This window comes from Leptonotus elevatus, chromosome 4 (assembly GCF_054856555.1).
Source record: "Leptonotus elevatus isolate MCC_2025b chromosome 4, RoL_Lele_1.0, whole genome shotgun sequence".
Lineage (NCBI taxonomy): Eukaryota > Metazoa > Chordata > Actinopteri > Syngnathiformes > Syngnathidae > Leptonotus > Leptonotus elevatus.
Genome location: NC_141242.1, coordinates 20,937,877 through 20,960,353, shown reverse-complemented (window position 1 = coordinate 20,960,353; position 22,477 = coordinate 20,937,877). Strand labels below are relative to the sequence as shown.

At 39.1% G+C, this 22,477-nt stretch overlaps 2 protein-coding genes across 3 annotated transcripts in view; both read right to left on the bottom strand.

Moving 5' to 3' along the window:
* Nucleotides 1-616: 616 nt before the first annotated feature.
* On the bottom strand, nucleotides 617-15,561 carry ca5a (carbonic anhydrase 5a). Of its 2 annotated transcripts, none has more exons than XM_086073337.1 (7): nucleotides 15,075-15,561; nucleotides 10,684-10,881; nucleotides 9,065-9,183; nucleotides 7,026-7,121; nucleotides 6,460-6,522; nucleotides 5,882-6,040; nucleotides 617-3,504 (listed from the first exon to the last, which is right to left on the bottom strand). In XM_086073337.1, the coding sequence occupies exons 1-7, from the start codon at nucleotides 15,217-15,219 to the stop codon at nucleotides 3,334-3,336; spliced, it is 951 nt and encodes a 316-aa protein (XP_085929463.1). In that variant the 5' UTR covers nucleotides 15,220-15,561; the 3' UTR covers nucleotides 617-3,333. The 2 variants fall into 2 exon arrangements, with proteins under 2 accessions (XP_085929463.1, XP_085929464.1); XM_086073338.1 differs by lacking the exon at nucleotides 15,075-15,561 and adding an exon at nucleotides 10,978-11,041.
* A 761-nt stretch (nucleotides 15,562-16,322) lies between these two features.
* Nucleotides 16,323-22,477, bottom strand: part of uba2 (ubiquitin-like modifier activating enzyme 2) — a 13,655-nt gene continuing 7,500 nt past the window's right edge. Inside the window, exons 11-17 of the mRNA XM_086074449.1 lie at nucleotides 22,300-22,393; nucleotides 22,110-22,222; nucleotides 20,705-20,860; nucleotides 19,791-19,887; nucleotides 19,549-19,654; nucleotides 17,604-17,746; nucleotides 16,323-17,424 (exon numbers count right to left, since the gene is read on the bottom strand). Of these exons, the coding sequence (XP_085930575.1) occupies nucleotides 17,210-17,424; nucleotides 17,604-17,746; nucleotides 19,549-19,654; nucleotides 19,791-19,887; nucleotides 20,705-20,860; nucleotides 22,110-22,222; nucleotides 22,300-22,393 (924 nt within the window). The 3' untranslated portion in view covers nucleotides 16,323-17,209. The remainder of the gene's footprint in view (nucleotides 17,425-17,603; nucleotides 17,747-19,548; nucleotides 19,655-19,790; nucleotides 19,888-20,704; nucleotides 20,861-22,109; nucleotides 22,223-22,299; nucleotides 22,394-22,477) is intronic.

The window sequence follows — 22,477 nt, the reverse complement described above, 5'->3', positions numbered from 1 at the left end:
GTCTGCTTTACATCGACTGTAAATCAACACTGCCTTTGGGTAGCTACATGGTTTATGGTGTTTTGCTGAGGTTAATACATGTTGTTAACCAAATGTAATTGTGTTTGTTTATTTGTATGCAGCTATGGAAAGAAAGAAAAAACAGCTGAAGACTCGAATCATTGGCAGGTTTTTTTTTTCTTTGTGCTATTAAAGACAGGTTTGTGCTTTGCTATATATTATCCTGATCTCGTGTTCATTGTATTCCGTTTTGTGTCTGATGGTGCCAAACAGCAAGTAAAGTCGACCCAACTCATGTCTGAAAACATCTCGCTTGTTCAATGCGCTTAGGGACAGCTGTATGTACTTCATTTCTTACTAAATACCTCTTGGTGTTGCAAATGGACTTGTGGCATTTATAATCCCAAGACGTCCTCCATTTTGTTTTGAATACATCTACTCTATTAATGTTAATTGAAGATGCCAATGTGTAAAGAAGCTGGGGTGTGAATGCTTTCTTACATTAGTGATACATGGCCAAAATTTGAGTTAGAAAGTTTTTTTTTTAATGCTATATTCTGTCTGGAAATGGCACAAGAAAAGAGAAGATATTATTAAATATATTTAGACATTTGCATTGTGCTTGACTTGGTTTTTATTATTTTCCATGGCAGTTTTGAGGAAACAGGAATTCTTCGAACATTTCACTGATCAACTATTAAATAAATCATAAATACAAGTTTTTAATCAGTTCATTTTCATGTGGGATTTTTACCACTTTCACAAGACAATTGTTATTTCTTTCTATTCTTTAGGTAGGGTACCAACAACTTTATCTTTACATTGGTCACTCTAAACTATAATTTCAAACTGTTTTCATTGGATTGAAATAACAGTATAAAAAAAAAAGACACAAAATTATTCTCACATTAAACATCAATGTATTTCTATGACATGAATCAATGTCAGCTTCCATCCATCTCCATCAGGACAATCAACAATTTGTTTTTTGTACATTCCCTTACAAGCAAGGGACCGTGGGCGCAAAGCGCTTCCTGGTTGCACGGCTGGAGTACAGAAGAGCCATCCAGAAAAGCATGCTGGGAGAGGAGAGACTTGATGAGTCCCTGCTGTCCAGGAATGTTGAATGCCCCATAAACAAATAAGCAGCCATAATATGTAGTGCATATAGAAAAAGTGTAACATACATGACTGTCTGCATTCTATGATCCTGAAAAACAGTTTGCAAGAGCTGCAGATGATAAAAGGCATTATGATAATGACAGCAATTGATTTGTTAAAAAAAAAAAAAAAAAAGCATGTCATCTTAATACGACTCACACTCGTATAGTCATTCAAATGAAACATTGTATTGATTATGTTCACATCAATGAAGTTCCACATAATAAAATGCCATGATGCATGAAGGCTGATAACGTGCAGTAAAAATGCATCCGTGAAACACGAGATGAAGGCAGTGTTGTGTTGCATTAGATGGAAAAAAAACCAAACAATAAAATGGACACAAATGTTTTGATGTGCACATTTACATGCCATAAATATGTGCAGCAATGTCAAAAAGGACCACCTCAACCCCATGACCTGCTCATCTAGTTTGGTGCATAAGCTGCTTCAATCCCTCCACTTGGGCCCCAACAAGGACCTACTGGGGAGATGGCTCAGGGTGGGTGTCTGCTCATGGGAGAAAAGGCTACTTCAAGAGGGGGGGGAGGGGTCCAACCGTGAGGGCTGAGCCTTTCATCATCTCAAATGAAGATGAATAGTAGCCATCACTTATGGTCACAGTCAGCTACACTCTTCAAGTACAATCATGCGATGAAGGAAACATCTAAAGAACAGTTTTCGACACTGTCAAGCTTCTGTCGCCTCATCCCTCGTCCAGTATGACCCTCATTTTATAATCTGCCTCACTGTTTTTTGTCTACATACTATCTCAAAAGCTCTCTTTGCCAAATGTTGCATAGTAATGATTGACCCCCCCCCCCAAGGCACAGTTGATGGGTATGATTGAGAGTAGGATGACCTCTTAAATGAAGGCTGCTTCAGCATTGCCAAATTTGTGTTAAGACACCAAGGAACAATAAAATAATAATTACAAAAAGGAAGTGATTCTTCCTTTTAACAGCACTTGAGCAGGACATTATGGAGGACCAAAAATGCCAAGATAAAAAAGGTGAAAATAAAAACATATAAAAAAAAAAAAAGTAATTCAAAAACTAAAGACAAAAAAACATATAAATGGAAATAAAGTCAACAAAATCCCCCTCATATGAGTAAAATATGAGTAGTCTTTTTACGTATTGATATTTAAATCTATTTATACATTCATTTTTGTGTTTATTTCCATATTTATTTTTATTTTTGAAGTCTATATTTTTTTTAAACGTATTTATTTATGTATGTATGTATATATTTTTTTGTTTTTATTTCCATTTGTATTTATTTAATTTTCAAATTATATTTTTGTATCCATTTTTATTTTCACTTGTATGTATTTATTTATTTTTCCTTTTGGCATTTCTGCTCTTCCATAGGGCCGTGAGTGGTGGAAACACCACTGAATGAATGTGGCAGTAGATGTAAACAAGACATTACAGACCACCGAAGTGATTCCTTCTTTTCAATTATGACCCCACAATTTGCAATTTGAGTCCCTCTCAGCAATTAAACAGTGGAAGTCCGTTCAACATAATTCAAGGCACTGTACTAGATGATCTATTTAGGGTTTTAAAAAATATCCACATAAATGAATGGCATGTGTGAATGTATGAGCATTCTGATTAAGTGCTAATTGATATTACTTAACTTTATTTTGTTGCGTGGGATGCTCGTCAAAGACAGTATTAAAAACAAAAGACTGTCAGTATAAAACCTGATGTAATGTTTGTTGTCAGTGTACTGTCCGTCACTGTGACGCAATGATGGTGGCGTTAACTATTCAATCCACTGTGGCCAGCACACGGTGCTGTTGGGTCTACACCAGCAGCTCCATTGTTAGCCTCAGGCTGCTGATTGATAGGATTACTTAAACATAAATTCAATAAAGTGCCAATTTAAAATAAATATAATTAATGAGAATACAAATCTGTAAAATTGCCGATGTCACTTATAACCAACCAGTTATTCGTTTGTAAAACCAGTAGCTAAAATGTAAATGACATTTAAAAAAAATCTATCCTAAAGTAAAACTTTCCTCGCATACTTCCAGTACCGCTTAAAAAAATTAAAAAAAATTAAAATAAATCTCGTACTTTAAAATAAATTTCTTTGAGAAAATACACTTGACTCGGTGCACCAACTGTAACAGGATGCAAAGTACTGCACTCGGTGGCATCAGTGGGTGTGCTGGTCATCTTGGTCAGATGGCGACTCCTTTAGGAAGGGGCTGAAGGAGGAGCGCACGGTGCGACCCTGCAGGGGCTGCTGCACCCGGAAGTTGTTCACCATGCTCTTCTGGACCTCCTCCTCGGCCGACGTGAACAGAAGGCTCCGGAAGACGGCCAGCTTGGAGGAAAAAGAAGAAAGTTTACATGAGCAGGCACGATGACTTAAATAGGAATGTTTGATACCATTTTTTCCCCCCGACCGATACAGTACGAGTAATCAACTCTTGAGTGGACACTTTTGATAGAGCAATACACCAAATAGCAGAGGCAAGTATGAATTGGATGGACTTTGACAAGATGTCTAGAATAGAACAGCATATGGTGGACCTCATCAAGACCTTCGATGCATTTCAAAAGCTGGGTAGTCTGGAATTAGTAAATATCGCAGTCAGACAAAGATGTGCAACATCAGCATTGCTCTTCAACATCGTTATCAACTTGGTGGCGGGCCGCACAACAGAAGACAAAACAAGAGGTGTGCCATGGAGCCTCTTCTCAGCACTGTAAGACCTTGATTTTGCTGATGACCTAGCGCTCATATCACACACTCACCAACACATGCTAGAGAAAAGTACCGCTTTGAACAGCAAGCTAGCCGAGAACAGGGGTCTGCAACCTACGGCTCTGGAACCACATGAGGCTCTTTAGTCCATCTTCTGTGATTCCCTGTGAGCTCTAAAAAAAAAAAAATTGTAAAAAAAAAAAAATATATATATTTATATATATATATATATGATAAAATATTATTCAAATGTATTCCTGATTAAATAAAAAGTGAGTAATTAAGTTTTTTTCAAAATTCCAAAATTTTAAGTTGTCAGTAAAAGGAAGATGAAAAAGTTTTTTTAAAATCCCTAAAAATTTCCAAAAAGTGATCATAAAATATCCAAAAAGAGAGAAGAAAATCAGAACATTACAATAAAATGTCCATGAAATTGCCAAATATGTCAGAGAATTAAATACAAAGGAGGAAAAGAAGATGTTCAAAAAGTAACAATAACATGTCCAAAAACAAAAGAAGAAAGAGAGAAAATTTACATGAAATGTCTTTGGAATTGCTGAAAAAAGTCGGATTTTTTTTTTTTAAGTCAGAAAATATTTTTTTTTAAAGTCAGAAAAGAAAATGTTCAAAAAAGTAATTATAAAATGTCCAAAAACAAAATAAGAAATCCTGAAAATTACCCTAAAATGTCCACAATATTACCAAAAATGTCAGAAAATTGATAGCACATCAGGCAGAAAAAAAGGTAAAAAAAAGAGCCACAAAATGTCCCAAAAAAGGAAGAGAGGCATATTGCCATAACATGTCCATAAAACTGCCCAAAATGTCAGAAATTTGATAAAAAGGCAGAAAAGTCTAAAAATTTATGAAAAATGAACTGTGAAAAAAATAAAATAGAATAAAATCTAAGAACGGAAGACGAAAGGTAGAAGAAAATGAATCTGAAAGTATTGGGTGCTGCATATTTTTCTGTTATGGTGCAGCTCTAATTAGCTGTCGGGCCCCCAGTACATTAGGCTAACACTAACACACTGTTTCGTTCACCACAATGTTCAAATGTTTTGCGGCTCTAGACAGATTTTTGGTTATTTATTTGGCCTGAAATGGCTCTTTTACAGCAAAGGTTGCTGACCCCTGGCCTAAAAATAAACATAAGAAAATCTGAAGCGATGGCACTATATGTGGATTGAGGCACTTTCCCAACAATAGATTGATTTACCAAGGCAATGCTGGAAAATAATGGTGGCCACACAAAATGCTGAAAATTTGGGCCGTTTTGCGTAGGGATGCACTCACTTTTGTTGCCAGGGATTTGATGGATGTATGAATTTAGCTATTTGTGGCTGTATTTGGAGTTATTTTGAGGCAACAATAAATTGACACTGTTATATAAACTGTTGTCCCATAAAAAGATATATTTAAATGTCCAATGAAATGTGAGGGGATATACTCACTTTTGTGAGATACTGTTATACAAGCTGTGTTCTACAGAATCCATAATTGTGATGAGAAAAAGTCAGATGAGTTTGCAACTACAATGGAGTCACCACCTAAGTAAACAGATCACGAAGCTTCTTCTATTTCTTCTGTTGCTACCAGTAATTCTGCTCTTTCATCTTCAGTACGTTTTCTGGAGGCCGGATGCCCTGTGGGGCCATGCTGCCTCTCACAGGTCGGTCTTGGTACTACAACAGACATCTAGTTTTGTGAGGAGTGGAGATTGTATGTGTGTGGTGGGTGTGTTGGTAATCTCGATCGAATACAGAACATGTTTTCCAAGACAGGTGTGGGGCCTCTCACATTTCAAAAATCACTATATGGGTACGCCGTGTTACCTTAGCATGTTTAAAAACACTGATGTCCTGTACATTATTACACATAAATGTAATCCCTATGTGAAGGAACATCTTTTTTGTTCCATTCAGGACCAACCGATAGGAAAGTAAGAGATATGAGAGTGATCGGAGTGAGAAAATGTTGCAAATGCATATACCTGATCATGGCTAACTTCTATGGGCTGCTTCATGACCATCCAAGTGACAGACTCTGTCAGAGGAGGCGTTGTAAGAGAGCCGTGGTAAGTCCAGTAATCGTCAGTGTTGTTCGGCAACAGGCAGCCAGGATCAAATTTCGTGAACTCCACCACACTTCCCTGCAGGCATTTCACACAGCACATAAACAGTTGAATCTTCTTTGAGTCCATTTTGATTTTTTTTACGGCACCAATTAGTAATTCGACGAAACAATCATAAATAATGTTGCTATAATAAGCATGATGAAATAAACAGTAGACTATTGCACAATTAAATACAATATCAACTGTCACATTTGATTTCATCATTGAATGTAAAGTCATTTGATTGTCACTTAGTAAGAAGTAGGAGGCATGAGAGTGACCTACATAAGCATACAAAGCCATTTTATTAGGAACACCTGCCCAATGTAACACCGTAATGGGTCTAAGAGGTGCATAACAATTTTTGCCTCAACAAGGAATTGTAAGTTTGGATGGATATTTTTAAAGAGGTATTCATTTAGCAAAGAATGCAAATAAATAAAGAAAAAACGTACCTTGTGTCTGATTGCAGGGAGAGCATCCACCAGTTTCTGCAGACCGTCGTGTCTCTTCCCCACCTACACAAGTGTAGAGTTGTTTGGATTAGGAATGTGCATGATACATCAACGGATCATTCTTAATCGTTCCAATTTTGTAGTTCATGTCGGAAATGCTTTTGCCAAATGCTGCGCATTACTAAGGTAGTAAATTGATGGAGGGGGAATTTGGCAGCAAACCACAAAGCTTATTTCAGACTGAGCCGTCTTTGAACTCAAAGTTTTGACGTTTTTATTTCTAAAAGTAACATAAAGTTGTACATAAATAAGAGCAACATCAATAAATGAATACAATATATCTATTTGGGGGGGGGGGTAAACTGGAGCTCATTCTAGCTCATTTAGAGTGAAATGCACAGTACACCATGGACTGATCAACAAACACCACAGTGAAAGGCTGCAACCACCTAACTGTGAGGCGGATGTCTTAACCACTAGTCCAATGTGCCGCCACATACAGTGTGTGCAAACCAGATGCTGAAAGTGTTCTCTGAATGTTCTTTAACTGTGTGTGTGTGTGTTACCTTGAGAAAAACTCCGATAACACCCAGGCCGTTCTCCTCCATCACTGCCTCCTCAAACAGACTGTACTTATCTGAGTTCCAGTGGACCAAGTGAAGCTGAGAGCACAAACAGTACACGTGTCAACCATTAGCTTCAATGGAGGTGCAAGAGGCAATAAGCGATGAACTGTAACAGTACTTTCTAACGAACTGGTTGTTTTGGGTCTCCAGTAAGTATATGCAATGTGACATCGAATATAGTCCAGCGACACTATATCTAAAACTTTTCACTCTCTTATTTGACTAATTGAGGTAACCAAAATATTATTTTATTAAAATAATAATAATAATACCCATGGCATTTTTTTTAATCAACTGGCCATGTGAGTGCCTGTAATAATTTTATAGTTTCTTAAAATTCCACCGATACTTATTTTTAAAGATATCTGATTCAAAATCCTCCTGGGAGCTGTGCTCAAAGGAGTAGTACGTGTTTGATTGTTTTGTTATTCTGGTTGTAAATGTCCACGGTTTTCCCACACTGATAATAAGTGATAAGTTACATTGATGGGACTACTGTAGATACAGAAGGAAAAAAAAATGCTATTTACAACTGCTCATTGTCAGACATGACTGACTGAAATTTGAGCCTCCACCAGCAAACATGAATGCAAAGGGAGCCGAGTAATGGCAACTCTGACGTGAACAAATTCTCAGCATTGGCAATTAGGGCTCGGCAAAAGACATATAAAGGGAGTAAGTGGAAGACACGCCCATAACAGTAGAAAACTACGGTAGCAGATATACACTTGATGTAACAGTTACGCAACTAGCAGCAAAGACTAATTTAAACAGACAAAAGAGAAGATTCGGTGATAAACCACACTTGGACAAAAAGCTGCCTGCTGCTGGCAGCGCTTGGACTGGAGCAGAACAGTAAATATTCAGGTCAATGAAACAAAAACAATGAGCTGAATGACTTTGAAAGTAAGCTGAGGGGACTGTGTTTGAGTGATTAACGTGAGCCATTCCATTGTTATTGTGCACACAGTTGTGTTTTGATGTATAAACGATTGGGAATTGATGCTCAACAGCTAACGTACAATATAGCTGAATGACCGTCTATTACAGTAATTATGTCCATTAACTTCTGAGTCCATCCCATCTGAGTTTGGGTGAGAGGCACACCTTGGACTGGTCGCCTGGGCACACATAAGACTCACATTTATTCCAATGCGCAAATTAGAGTCTTCAATTAACCTAAAATGCCTTTTTCAAATGTGGAAAGAAGCCAGAGTGCCCGGAGAGCTCCACACAGAAAGGTTTGAGTCAAGATTTGAACCCTAAACCTTCTCAACTATGGCATGCTAACTGCAACTCCAGTGTGCTACCCTAATTATTTCGTTTGATGTATGTTAATGATATAACAACCTAATTCTCTCTTCATATGACTCTGTAATGAAAATATCTGGGAGCAAATATGGAATAAATGTTTTTGTTGTTTATGGATGTTCCTGCTGAACTTAACAAACTTTATTTAATACATTTGTGCCTCTCATGCCGTAGTGTGTTCTTTTCCCCATTGAAGTAACACACACTGTTGCACATACAACCATCAAGCCACACCCACTTTCTTGAAAGAGAAAACAGGCCGGCCAATCAAATTTGTCTATTTGCATGACATCACTCTTCAAATTTTTCCCACAACGACATAGGTCATTCTCTACTGTCTCTCTTTGGCTAAATGTTGGATTTTTCCCCCATTTCCGCAGAAAAAATAAATAAATAAATAAAATACTTCAACGAGCCGCTTTTCTGATGTCACGTCCGCTCTTCACTCGTCGGTTCAGTCCACTGTCTGTTAGCTCAGGTTTGCCCAGACTGATAGGACAGTTGACCAGACTCACTCTCCGGCAAAGCTGCCAGTGAGTCTGGATTTCCAGGCTAACCAAGATGACCACTATACACCTGAAAAGTCATTTGCTCATCTGACCACATCATTTAAACATCCAAGCAATGAGACTAATAAGTGAAAACGCACTGTATAGATTGTAGCATACCTCTGCAGCAAATAACCTCCTGTCCACGGTGTGCTCTGACCCCCAGGCATTGCTCTCGCCCCAGTGGAAGTGGAACTGGCACAGTCTATATTTGTCTTGCAAAGGGCCCCCTTTCAAAGCTGTGGCAGCAAACGAGAGGACATGATCTTGCTACGTTGACTTCAACACACACATTTAACAATAACAGTGATTTAAAAAAAAATGGCCATGTCACAGTTATGTTATTGGCTCAGGGGGAAATGATCTCTCAAAAGTGGGCAGGTGAGCAGGTTGTTCATAAAGTAAACCAACCGACGTCCTGATTATTTTGTCTATGAACTACACTTCATGTAACTGAAATTGCAGCTATTATTCCGTCGGTACTTTCTTTGCCCAAGGGCACTAGCATTCTTTCCAACGAGTTACAGCAACAGCACCTGTATATCAATGTAGTGTATAATGTACACTAGTACCATAATTTACAGATTATGACAAAACCGTTGCGTTAGAATTGGGCATTAAGTATTGATTTTAAACAGAAGACTAAAAAAAAAAAATGGCTGGAGTGCAGTTGACATCCTCACATTTGACCGTTGCTTCCTTGAACGTCTTCCTATATTCTTTAATATTTAAAGTGTTTTGTTTTTTGCTTTGACATAAAACTATAATCCCAAAAAGGTTGATGAGAGGTTAAAATTGCAACAGGTAAATTAACACTAAAAAGGAACAAGTACATGCATACTGATTTGACCTTAACTTTGTGTAAACCATATAGGCAAATAAGTTTATTTTATGAACATTTGCACAAGCTAATTAGATTGAATTTAAGACTTGGATCAAACATTCTGACTTTTACAAAGCTAAAAAATTTTGCTCCGTTTTGATTATGGTATTACGGAAAGACTAATGATGTTAATGTTTTAAATGACACATCCATAGTCAGTTAAATCGAGTACTAAAATATTGTTATCCACATTTAAACTTAAAAAAAAATGGTAATCATAGATTTGATTTGTAACACAATTTACATTTATAAAATAAATCCCAAAGTACACAGTACAGGCAACATAAGCATATAGTAAATTAAAAAACAGTCAATTAAAAATCTGGAGAAAAAAAATCAAGAATAAAAATAAAATAATAAAATGCTGTGGTGTTTCTGTTACATTTTAAGCTCATTACACAAAGACTCCAAACGTGTGATGTGGCCTAAACCAGAGTATTTTTCTCTTTTTAAAGTATTTTTTTCAACCCCCCCCTCTTCAAAAAAAAACAAATTAGCATAAGCAGTCTACAAGACTTGATTTATTAACAGTCTTGTTTTATTGTGTAAGCTATTTGTACACTCTAGAGAATGACTAACACAGTCACAGTCACATGACAGTCACCAGAGCCACATGGTGGGTTTTATCCACGCCTCTTCAGCGTAACATTTCGTTCCTAACTGACTTTACCACAGGGCGCTCTTTAGGAAAGGCTGACAAAGGACAGCATCCTTTGCGCGTGGCTATAACCTCACAGTTTGTGCTTAATTCAAAGGAAGCTTTGCAAACAAAAAAACAACTATTAAGTTGAGTGATAGCTGAGCCATTTTGTTTTCGGAACACAAACACATGGATATTTAACGGAAGATCACTTACTTGACTTGTCCGTAGTGTCGTCATATTCAACCAGGAAGGAGTAACCGTTGTTCCAGATTTGCTGACAAGTCGTTGGGTCATAGTCAGCGATCAAAGGTTTCAGCTGGGAATCAAAGACGCTCTTACGGACCACAATATCAATCGGAGACTGGCGGTCACCTCCGGGAATGGCGAGGGGTCCCTGCCACATGGGGTGCACTGGGCAAGGGAAGGGTGGTTAAAAGAAAGGAGAGAAAGGCAAACACAAATTAAAATATACACTACTGAGAAACACATAATAGAAAGCAAACCTACTTTCCACGTTGTATTCAGCTGCTTCCTGCTTTGCTAAACAGCAGTCCATGATTTGTAAATAAAATTTTAACTGTCACTCTGAGAAGTGACTCAGTAATAGAAACTTATAGACAGACTGGCTTCTCAGGCTGCCTTGAAAGAAGTGAATGCAAAAGCAGCAGCCGAGTAATTCTACTTCCTGCTAAGCGTACATTTCTTCCTTAAATGTAATGACTAAATAGCAAAGTGGGCTGGCTGCACACAAAGTAACCTGCGGAATGTCCTGGCACGCCCCCAGCTTCCCTCCACAGGGAGGGAATCAGACCGGGACCCCTGGCTGGGTCAAAAAGCCTTCTCAGGCCAAAGTCTGTACAAGGACCTTACTAATTACACGAAAAACTCTGCTTTCTCTCTCTCTCGAGCTTCTTCTGATTGTATCTTTTCCTGAATGTCATAGATGACAAATGTACTTGTGTGTTTGAAAAGGGCAGCCTATAAGGACAGAATCTCTCGCTGCCTTAAACATGAGAGAGTGCATCCACAAAAAGGTAACAATCATTGTAGTGTAGCTGTCGCCGACTGAGAAACAACCGCTGATTGTCTTCATCTGCAATCATGCAGCACAAGGCTTAAGGTTTCCGCTGCGAGCAAAGCTGAACAGGTCTGACTGGGAGATGACCTTCATCTCCTTAAGCCTTTAGCGACTCCTCCTGGGAGCACTTGGCTGCCCGATTCTGTTATTGCAACGGTGCGAATGACGTGCTTTCAAAGCTTTTCGCGCTCAGTCGGCCGCTCGGCGTCTGCTTGGAGTCCGTTCTTGTCGACATCACGACTCTTCCTCGCCACAAAGCCACAGACAACGGAACAAGAACAATGCTAAAACCAAAATGGAACTTTATGAAATCCAGAAGACAGTAGCAAACATCTCATGAGGTGCAAAATAACTCAATCTCAAAATTCTGGAGGCGTAGCCATAAAGTTAGGTCGGAGAGCTACTTTTAAAACCAAATCACACAGCGAAATAATGTGAGGACAATGACAAAGGCTTTAAACTTTGAACTCGGTGAGCAGGTGTGGCTAAGACTGTTGATAATTCTTTTGAACACTCCACTTTATTGTCCCCCACAAAATAAACACACCCACACAGAAAAAGTTATCTGAAATAAGAGCCAGATTTGATCCACCGTGCTGTTAATTTTGTCCTTGTGTTTTCATTCACATTGACTACTGGACTACTGAGCAGGGCGTGATATAAATGTAGCAAATCATAGCATCATAACAAAGTCCAACTACACCATACGAAAGTGGAAAAATTATTTGCAATCTACAAAAATTAATAGTACAATAATGTGGACAAACGTCCTCCATTCAATAGTGAAACCCGGGGGTCGTCCTTTGGCGCTGCCGCGGCCTGGGGGGCCCTGAGGTGTTGCGCTTGCTCTGTTCCGGCGGGGGTCGACGGCTACCCTCTTTGGTGGAGATTTTCATGCATGCCAGATCCACCACACCAGCATCTACCGAAACTCAGACACAATCTGCTTCTTCCTCAGGTCATTGAATCGGTGGAGGCTGGTGTCTGTGGATCTCACTCGGCTTCGTCTGTCCTTCCTTCCTTTTCTCGGTCTCTCCTTTGGTCTCTTGAGGCCTCCCTGATTTTATTTTTTTTGGATTTGTTGGGGTCTGGATGTTTCTTGGGCTGGGGCTGGGGAGGAGTTCTGGTGGGGGGTGTCTGGTCGGTGCTGGATTTCACCTTCCTTGGTTTTCTTTGGTCCCCTCGGGTCTCCTGGTGTTCGGTTTAGGTGAACGGTATGAGATTTTTTCTAATAGGTTTTCTGGTGAGCTAACAAATACACGCACGCACACACGCACACACACACACAAAAAAATAATAATAATAATAAAAATAAATAAAAATAAAAAAGAGCAATGATGATGACATTTCCGAATGAACAATACTGAGCTCTTTAAAAAAAAAATAATAATAATAATAATAATAATAATAAAAATAGTGAAACATTTGTTTTCTGAGCCTGAAAAGTGTGAACACAAATTAAACAGTCACAAATAGTTACTTATTCTAGCTTATCTTATCTTAGAGTTATCTCGACTCGAGGTAAATTGAGACTTCTGTATACATACTACATATTTATAGATTGCTATTTCTCTTTTCTTTGAGCTACTAAACCTTTGCTTCAGCAAAGAACAAATAAAAATGACTTTTGTACTACAAAACATCCCATGAATTCGTTTTTTTTTTTCATATCCAGCTTTCCAGTTTTGTTAAAGACATTTTATTTTAAAGTACACCTATGGAACATTTGCTGCACAGAATAGCGATAGCGGCCTCTGCTGCCCTAAATGGTAATTACAGCAAGCAGGGTGTATTGTCCAGCACTGGTTATTGACTGATTGAGAATCCCAGGTAGAGGGAAAAAGAGACACTGAAACTTGCAGTTGACTAGGAGAACCAATTTCAGGACAGTATTTTAAATGCAAAACACCACCACACACCAATTGAATATGTATTGTCTCATAGGGTAGTGATTAGCACGTCTGCTTCACAGGTGGTCCAGGGTTTCCGCAGTTGTAACAGGTGCTACAGTTCCTGCCACATCCCCAAAATATGTTATGCTATTTGAGTGTGAATGGGTTGTTTGTCCATAGTAAAATAGTCCCTCATTAATCGAAAAGGTTACATTCCAGGAATCCCTGGTGTCACCTGAAAACAACATCACAGTGCCTAATGCCTCAGTTTACAAACGTCACATGACCAAATCCAGAAAACAGGTGATGGTCGTTACCTGAGCCTTTCTCGGCACTGTGATGTCATTTTCAGTTGACAGCAAGTGGCAGGACAAGGCAAAATGGCTGCCACCTGAGCTGGATGAACAAGTAGCATTTCAGCTTAATTCATATTCCAAAAATACAATATTCATCAGAATACCGTCGATGCATGGTTATTTTATGACTGTTATCTAAATCAATGGCTGTGTCTATCCTTGACCATAAATGAGGGAATCGGATTACATTTTGTTCTCACCGTCAGTGGTTTGGGATATAAAATTAGCTACCCATCTTGATGATGTGCAGTTGTGTAAGCTCGTTTTGCTTGCAGTTGACAGTGCTAACCATGCTGCAAAATGTAAATGACAATTGTCAACAACAACAAAAACACTTGTGTTGTGCACAGTGCACACACACACACACAATGTATTTCAACAGCCAATTTGACATTTGAAGTAATTAACCTGAACACAATATCTGTGCATTGGACAAAGAGGTAATCCCACAAAATGAGGTATTGATGGGTGGGGCATTTGAGTGAAATGTTTTACATTTATGAGTCCACTATGATAGCTTACACAATCTCAAAATGTTATTTTTTTTGTAGGTATATAATTCAAGAATACATAATGTGCAATTAATTCTATGTTAGTAATCATTACCATGAAAGCTCAGTAATATAATGGGCCCTCTAACCTCAAGGGAGGTGAACTCATGCATGATTTGCCTCTTAGTCAGACACCTTGAATGAGAATGTCCAAACTGGTTTTGCTTGTCACAAGAGAACAAGAAAGGCTGGTTAATGGGTGTGGCGAAGAAGTTGCAGCCAAGTTCTCTCAGTGAAGTTTGCATGATTTGAGTCAGGGTTTTAAACAGGCACCAGGAACATGCTCAATGTGTTGCTGGGGTGTTTCGGAATACTGTATGCATAATTTAATGAAATGCAAAATACTGTGTGTCATTGGTTGTCAAACTTCAGTCCGTTCTATCATGAGACACGTGATAGTGATGCTCATTGGAAACCTAACACACTAGAATCCTCGTACACAGATAAGGAGATTAAATACACAGGCTCGTATGTCCTTATGCTACACATAGCGATCATGGACATCAACACTACGCAAAAGCTGGAAAGCAAAATCTGCGGCGTCAGCAACATAGGCTACATTTGAAATCCAATTACAACGAAAGTCTAGTACGAGTTTTCCAATACACTCGCTGCACGTTTCCCACATCAACAAAGCTACCGATTGACAGCTCTGCGAGCCCAATTGTCACAAACACGAGTAGCCTGGATGCAGCACATCGTCGTGTTTTAATAAGCAGATACTCACTTTGCGACAACACGTATCTGCTGGAACACGCTGTCAGATTGCATCCGCGGACGGGGGTGAGCCGCTGACTCCTCCTGGTATGCCCGAAGAGCTGTCGCTGAAGCTGAGAAGCCAGAGGTCGAATTACTGATGACAAAGTCACCATCTTGACGGATTCCCGCGTTTCGTCTGTGAAAGCAGTCGGCTGACGAAAGGTTCCTCTCCGACCGTACAGCTAACCAATGTGTTGTTGAACTAGCCCAAAGTTAGCTGTCAGTTGACGCGAGCTGCACTGACGGGTCGGCAGGCTCTTTCTGCTTCTGCTTGCGTCACTGAGGCGGGGAGAAGGCAACTTTACCGTCACACGCTGCCAAAAATCAAATGGAGAACAAAAACAGCTGTCTCTGTGACGCTGCAGCGTCAATTTGTTTAAAAAAGATAACAGTTAAGTGCAGCCGAGACAGGACCACCACCCGCCCCGGTCGTTAGTGATTGTTGTCTGTAGACGGAAAGAGGAGGGTCTGCAATGTCGGCCAATCAGCATCGACCTCAGAAGGGCGGCAGTGTCAACATTGGTGACGACTGCATACGGACTGTACATCATGTCCTTCAAATCGCTTTATAGGCTACATCTAGAGTATTGTGTATAGCAACATTTGGATTTGATTGACTATTTTAATTAATCAAACTTATTAAATGTTGATATTTTCACGTTGTTCAACAATAGTATTTGACAATTTTTCAGCGGAGCCACACAGGACCACGCGCTTCCTAACCTGGTGTATGACAAAAATGTAATTGTAAATATGGACAAAATATATGTGCATGTCTGTTTGTTTTCGCCTGTGATGGGATTTTCTGATTTTCTAGGAATGTCATGAGATAATTTAAACATGTAAACGCTGGCAGAGATTTATAAAAAAGTGTTGCATATTGATGTCTGTTTCCTATTTACTGTGAAATGTTATTATTAATGTGACATACATAATAATACCATAAAGTATCTCTCAGCTTCAAAAAGGTTGTTGACCGCTGCTGTACAGACTCTGTATTGTTAGATTAAGGGAAAAAACTTTTACAAGAATAGCATGAATGTAAACAGATTTAGCTGATGCTTGCAGGCCTTAACAGATCAATTAATTCACCGTGACAAGAATATATGGCAAGGTGTTTAAAATGGCACACCTTACAGACTGGATAAATTGAGACATTATCCTGTTCAACATTAAACGTATTATTTGAGCCTTCCACAAAAAAGGAGACAAAAAGTTTGCTTTTCAATTTGTCTTGTCCAAGTTTATTGGTCCAAAAAGGCTTTCAACATATGCAATCACAACAAAGTATGAACTTTTTTATTATTTTTTATTATATATAGGTCACTGGGGCAGACAGCTCACCTGCAATGCTTCATAGCATATGTGTAAATTTGTTTCATAGTCTGAACGAGTTTCATATTCAACTTTTTAAAGAAATTTGACAGAAACAACCAGACCCCATGTATCGTCAGAGATTGTACTAAGGCCGAGAGCCAACTTGAATTCACTGCTGGTAATAGTAATGTTTCACAATTGCTAGATTACCCAAAAACTGCCGACATTGCAGATGTCATTAATATCACTGTAGACTAACATCTTAGATGTACAAAAGAGGTAGCGCACAAACACCTCATGGCACCAACCGCATAAGTGCCTCAGATTTGAAGCCGGTCTTTAAACTCCAGTGATGAACACCACTGAGTAGACGGCAGTCTGTTTTTCTCCCATCATTTAAATATTACATACCAAGAAAATGTTTTGGTTCAAACAGTATTTCAATTGTATATTGACAATGCACAAAACCCCTGACTTAAGAAGCATGAGAAATAGAGTAGACGTCTTAAGAAATACAATACAAACAAAAAAACTTGTTTTTAATACTATCAGCAGATTCATATTATAGTTACTAGAAATGAATAATAATAAAAAGTGGATTATTTGAAAATGATGACTATATTTACAGAAAGAGTGGGGGAGTATGAAAACTGCCTTGGAGAAAAGGGAACAAAAAACAAACCGCAAATTGTTTTTCATAAAAGGTGTGTTTAAATCTACCGTCTGTCTTGTAACAAAATTGCAGTATTTCAAAGAGTTAATGATCCTCCAAGAAAGCAGAGTAGTTTAGTCCAAAGCGATGATGTCATCATCATCGTCATCAGGAGCGGCGGCTGCTGCTGCACTTGACTGATCTGTCCGTGGACGCTTGGTGGAAATCTCGCCTGTTTCTGCGTCTGAATGCTTCCTCTTGGTGTTGCTAGTGATTGCTGCAGAGCTGGATGATGCTTCAGCATCATCGTCAGAGTCCACGATCATAACGTCATCGTCCTCTGCTGGAACTGGTGGAGGACATGTTTATTAACAGCAGGTGGAAAAGGTGCCGTGGTGACATGGGCACAAAGTGAACTTGCAGCTCCGTGTCGTGGTTAGCCACGTCAGCTAGCTGAAGCTCGCAGTGAGCTAGAGCAGCGCAAAACAGCATGCACCGAGAAAAAAAGCAAATATTTACATCACTGACCTTTAGAGGAAGTAGACGGCTGAGCGGAGTCCTTGTTGCCATTGGTGATGCTGTGTGCCTCTCCCTGGTTGTTTTGGGGTGGCGGCGCTTTGTCCGGAGCTTCACCAACCACTTCAAACTCGACATCCCTCTCGAGATCTTCACTGCCAAGGAAATCACACTTTAGCCAATCTCCCACTGAACAGCGAATATTGCAGAATGCTGCGAATGTTGAATTAGCAAAATATGAGATTGTCATCTCTGTCTTTTTGCGACATATCTACGACGTTTTTGCAATGAAAAAGCGACATTTAACACAATGAGAGACTCAAATTGACCCACTAAACATTTTTAAATGATTCTTTTTCATTTCCTTTTTATTAGAAGATGTAATTATTGGACATTCTTGTCTAGTCAGTCGCCGTTTATTTTGGACTAATTTCCTGGTTTAATTGTGTGCTATAAAAATGAGTATGGTATCGTCACATTTATTGACATAATTTAGATATCACTCAGTCAGGTTTTTCATATTCTTCCTTGGACAAAGAAAGGGGGAGAAGACATTTTTAGAAGTGACTGGAGCAGAGTGCAACACAGCCAATTATGCGCAACCCGTCCTTATGGTGGCATTATGAATGAAAACCGTGACTGATTGTCCTCCAAATTCATGAGTACATGTGCAGGCATATGTTAATCAGTTTAAAAATATTAGAACGAAGCTCGCAATAATTTGGTTAGTATTTAAGACGGAAGCGCTGCCGCATATGCAATAATAATAATAATAATAATAATAATAATAATAAACGCTTTCGAATATTATCAAAAATGTTGCAAGTTCGTTCTAATATTTCCAGACTATGATTATCACAGCTGCATATGTACTCGTAAATTTTGGTGACAATCAATTGTGTTTTTTGTTTTGTTTGTTTTTTTACGCATAAGTGACGTAATGTTTTGTGTTTAGCGGCTGGGAGTCATAACGTGGACAATAATAATAATAAATATTATTATTATTATAATAATACTGCGAACTTAGTTCTAATATTTTTTTCTACTAGGCTATCATTAGCACATGTATGCATACATTTTAGTGACAATCAGTCACGCTTTTCATTCACGATGACACCAAAATGGACCGGTCGCTGCGTGTCACCTGTGACATTTTTTCTTCTTCCTTATTTCTCAAAGCAAGTAGGCTATATATGAAACCTGAGTGGGTATGAGTGCTATCTAAATGATGTAAATACTTGACGCCATGGGCATTTTTATAGCACAATATAGTCCAGGAAATAAATCCAAAACAAACAGGGCCGTTTGTCCCCCTGTGCGCACAAAAAAAGTCCAATATGACAATACTACATCATTTTGGCACTTAATTGGCTTAAACCTTTTTTTCCCCAGGGAGTCGGATGCCATTGATAGAGCCTATATGCCCGCGCGGCAACATCTGCATGCGTTTTGGAGAAATATCACCCTTGCAAAACATGAAATACAAACTATAAAATATGTTCAACACGTGTCCAAACTAGCTTTTTGTTTTTCGTTTTTGAAATATGATTTCAATGCGTGTGCTGTTCCAGGCAGAGCCGCACTATTCCAAACAGAGCGTGCTCCGCCTGAAAACAAACATTCTCTCACCGTAGTATATGGGCGTCAGAGTGAATTTATGAATGGGACCTCGTAAAGAATTTTGCTGACACATTTATGACAAATTACGAGCAAATGCGCATGTTGGTGAAACAATGGATTAGTCGCGAATCCATAATGGCCACAACTATGAATAACCCCGAACACAAAAATGCAACATATTCTGACCAATTCTGAACCCTGTCGAAACGCAACGTTCGTCAACGCTCGCAACTCAGTGGGTTAGGGGCTTTTGTTTTTTATCAAAAGGACAAGAAGCATTCTAAAGCTGTGCTTCACACCATGTTATATGTATACTATGTCTATACAGGTGACATACGTGTGCAAGACATTAATGAGGAGTGTGTAGTCTTGGAGGAAGTCATCAGCTTGTAGTCGACTGCCATTACGGATCCCAAAGTCCGAAACAAACTTGCTGTTGTTGGCTATTACACAAGAAAGTTAGAATGAAGAAATGATATCACTCAAAATGCATCCCGTTAACTCATTTTAAGTGCAACGCCAAAATGCTTTAACCCCCGGTGTTTGTTCCTTACAACAAACTGGACCAACATTCTTTACCTTCGGTCTCTCCTTCCTCTGAGGAAATGAGTATTGTCCCTTTGCCATCTTCTATCTGAACATCTGGAGCTACCATGCCGAAACGCTCCTTCAGGATCTGAATACAATAAAAACAAAAACAAAAAAAAGCGTGATTACACTTCGGTTTGATATCAGCAAATGCAGTGAGCAATGGGGAAAACCCAAGCTCCAAGATTGAACAGAAGTTATTGTATTGCTACCTGGTTTTACCAGTGCCACTATTGAGTATTTTCTCAAATGAATAATTTTCATACCAAACATATATCTTTGTACACCCTACATTGGTATTAGAGTTTAAATAGCAATTTGAATACATTTTTTTAAAGCCAGGTATGATGGCCATCCTTAATTTTATAGATTTATTAATGAGCAATTCATAAGATACAGCATACCATCTGGTCGTGTGCCAACACAATATAGCCTAGATAACACCTGTCCTATTTTCCCCACGAAGAAATTACAGGACATTCCAACTAACAAGTCTGAGTGACAGTATTAAAAGAAAAAAAAAACGCATGCTGATGTTCATTTTTAAGCTAAAATGCGGTGACTTATCACAGCGGTACCGGTGTTTTCCTACTGCAGCAACGTAACGAGAATTCCTATGCAAGTCACTAACCTATGTCAACGCATTAGTTAATCTTCATTACAGTCAGTACCCTGAAAAACATCAGGTTGTAAATATAAATCAAGTATGTAGGCGGTAACTAAGCATGCCTGTTCCAACTTCATTGCAAGCAATTCGGAACCCCGTACGCTGAAACCACTGTAAACCCCCTGTCGCAATGTAATCAGCAATCAAGAGCTCCTTGAATGGCACTAGTTTGCTGATCAACAGCTATGATTGACACCGTCTTTGGTTGTCAGAGTTGATAGTAAGCTTAACCAATCACCTTGTCCTGTAAAGAGAGCACCGTTGTTTTGTGGACATTGACTTTGACGGTCACTTCAGGCTTGCTGGCACACACGTAACAGTTGGCAACAGGTGGGTCTAGGATGCATGGAATTAGCAATTTCTTCCTGAGGTTAGGACACTTGTTCAGGAAGATCTGGAGATAAGAAATGAACAAACCAATATTAAGGATCTCACGGAATTTTGATGAATATTGCATTTTTTGAACATGAATCAGGGGTGGACATTTTGCCACTAACTTGCTGGTAATCGTAAATGACAAAACCGTGTCCAAAGGCTCAGGTAACGACCAATGAAAGCTGAATCACTGATCTAAACATTTTGATCTTAAATGCCAAGTCAAAGCCCACAGCCTCGTGACCAAATAAATAATAAGAGCAACAGTAAACCGAACTGAATGGACAAATGTATGTCAGACATAAATATTAACAAGTTGTAAATGGCAATGGCAAAAGTACGGAGCCCCTCTGGTGCCATGGTAGGAATTTTGTTTGTTTGTTGCTAATCTGTACCCACGGTTTAGCATGACAATAACGAACAAAGAAAAACACTCGAATATATAGATAGAAGTTTGATTCTTTTGAAAACTGGAGTAGTCTTGAGTGTGAAACAGGCGAGAAACTCCATGCCATTTTGATTTTGTGGAAATGAGAGCAGGTTAAAATTCTGTATTTTTTTTTTTTTTTAATTGTAGGCAACGAGGAAACCAGCGTCTTCAACAATGCAAAACTGTGAAAACACTGCCATCTTCAGGCCAGAATATGCAATTGCGGTGTAAGTTTTGATAATATAGGCTGATAGACGGGAGCGCAACGGTATCTCATTTAAGTAATCCATCATTTGTAGAATACATAACTAACCCTCACATCAAATTTACCATTTTCTCCTGTCAGACGACGCGCTTGTGGAAGCTAAACTACACATTACATGGATACTGTTTAATAGCTCTCTGTGCTAAAATTGCCAAAAAGTGAATAAAAGAAGAAATACAAGGTGATTCTTTCAGTATACCACACCGACCAAAACCGATTGGTCGGGAGTGCTAATGCTAACATGTAATGTGTAGTGCCCACGAGCCGTGAAGCACTCTGGGTCTCGCCATAGGTCCTCAAATATCGGCAAACCTATACAGTATTCAGTTTAGCTTCCACAAGCGCGTCGTCTGACGGGAGAAAATGGTAAATTTGACTGTAACTGTGGGTACAGAGTAGTAAACTGTAGGTACAGATTAGTAAACTGTGGGTACAGATTAGTAAACTGTGGGTACAGATTAGCCTCCATTTTTTTTTTATACCTTGGCACCAGAGGGGCTCAGTACAAAAGCAAGGTTGTATGTTCAATAATCTTTTGTGTAGTTAGTTGTGTCGAGTGGTGGATGAACTGACCGTACGGCAGGATTCCAGTTCGCCTGCCAGAATCTTGAGCCCCTCCAGCACAATGAGTCCAGCAATGACAGCATTGGTTGTCGCAATTGCTGGGATTATGTTACCTGCCATGGCTGGTACAACAAATGCAGTTGAATGCGGATATTCTTCCCGAAAGGTGCTCATGTGAAACAAAAAGAAAACAACTTACACTTGACATTGAAGCGACTCTTCATGTTCATGCTGAAGATGTGCATTCGGAGGTTGGCTGCTGCGGTAACAAAGTCCATGGAAGGAGGATCATCCTGACAACACAAGCAAGGGTCTATTTTCACAAAAGTTGGTCAAAACACAGCAACCACAGTATGCTTGAATGCATTAGGATGCAT

What these genes read in the sequence shown, in the direction of transcription:
- ca5a (XM_086073337.1), bottom strand. Translation starts at nt 15,219, where the DNA reads ATGGTGACTTTGTCATCAGTAATTCGACCTCTGGCTTCTCAGCTTCAG. An exon ending in GGAGGTTATTTGCTGCAGAG is followed by an intron (nt 7,122 to 9,064) that starts GTATGCTACAAT and finishes TTGTGCTCTCAG; the next exon opens with CTTCACTTGGTCCACTGGAA. An exon ending in TTATCGGAGTTTTTCTCAAG is followed by an intron (nt 6,523 to 7,025) that starts GTAACACACACA and finishes ACACTTGTGTAG; the next exon opens with GTGGGGAAGAGACACGACGG.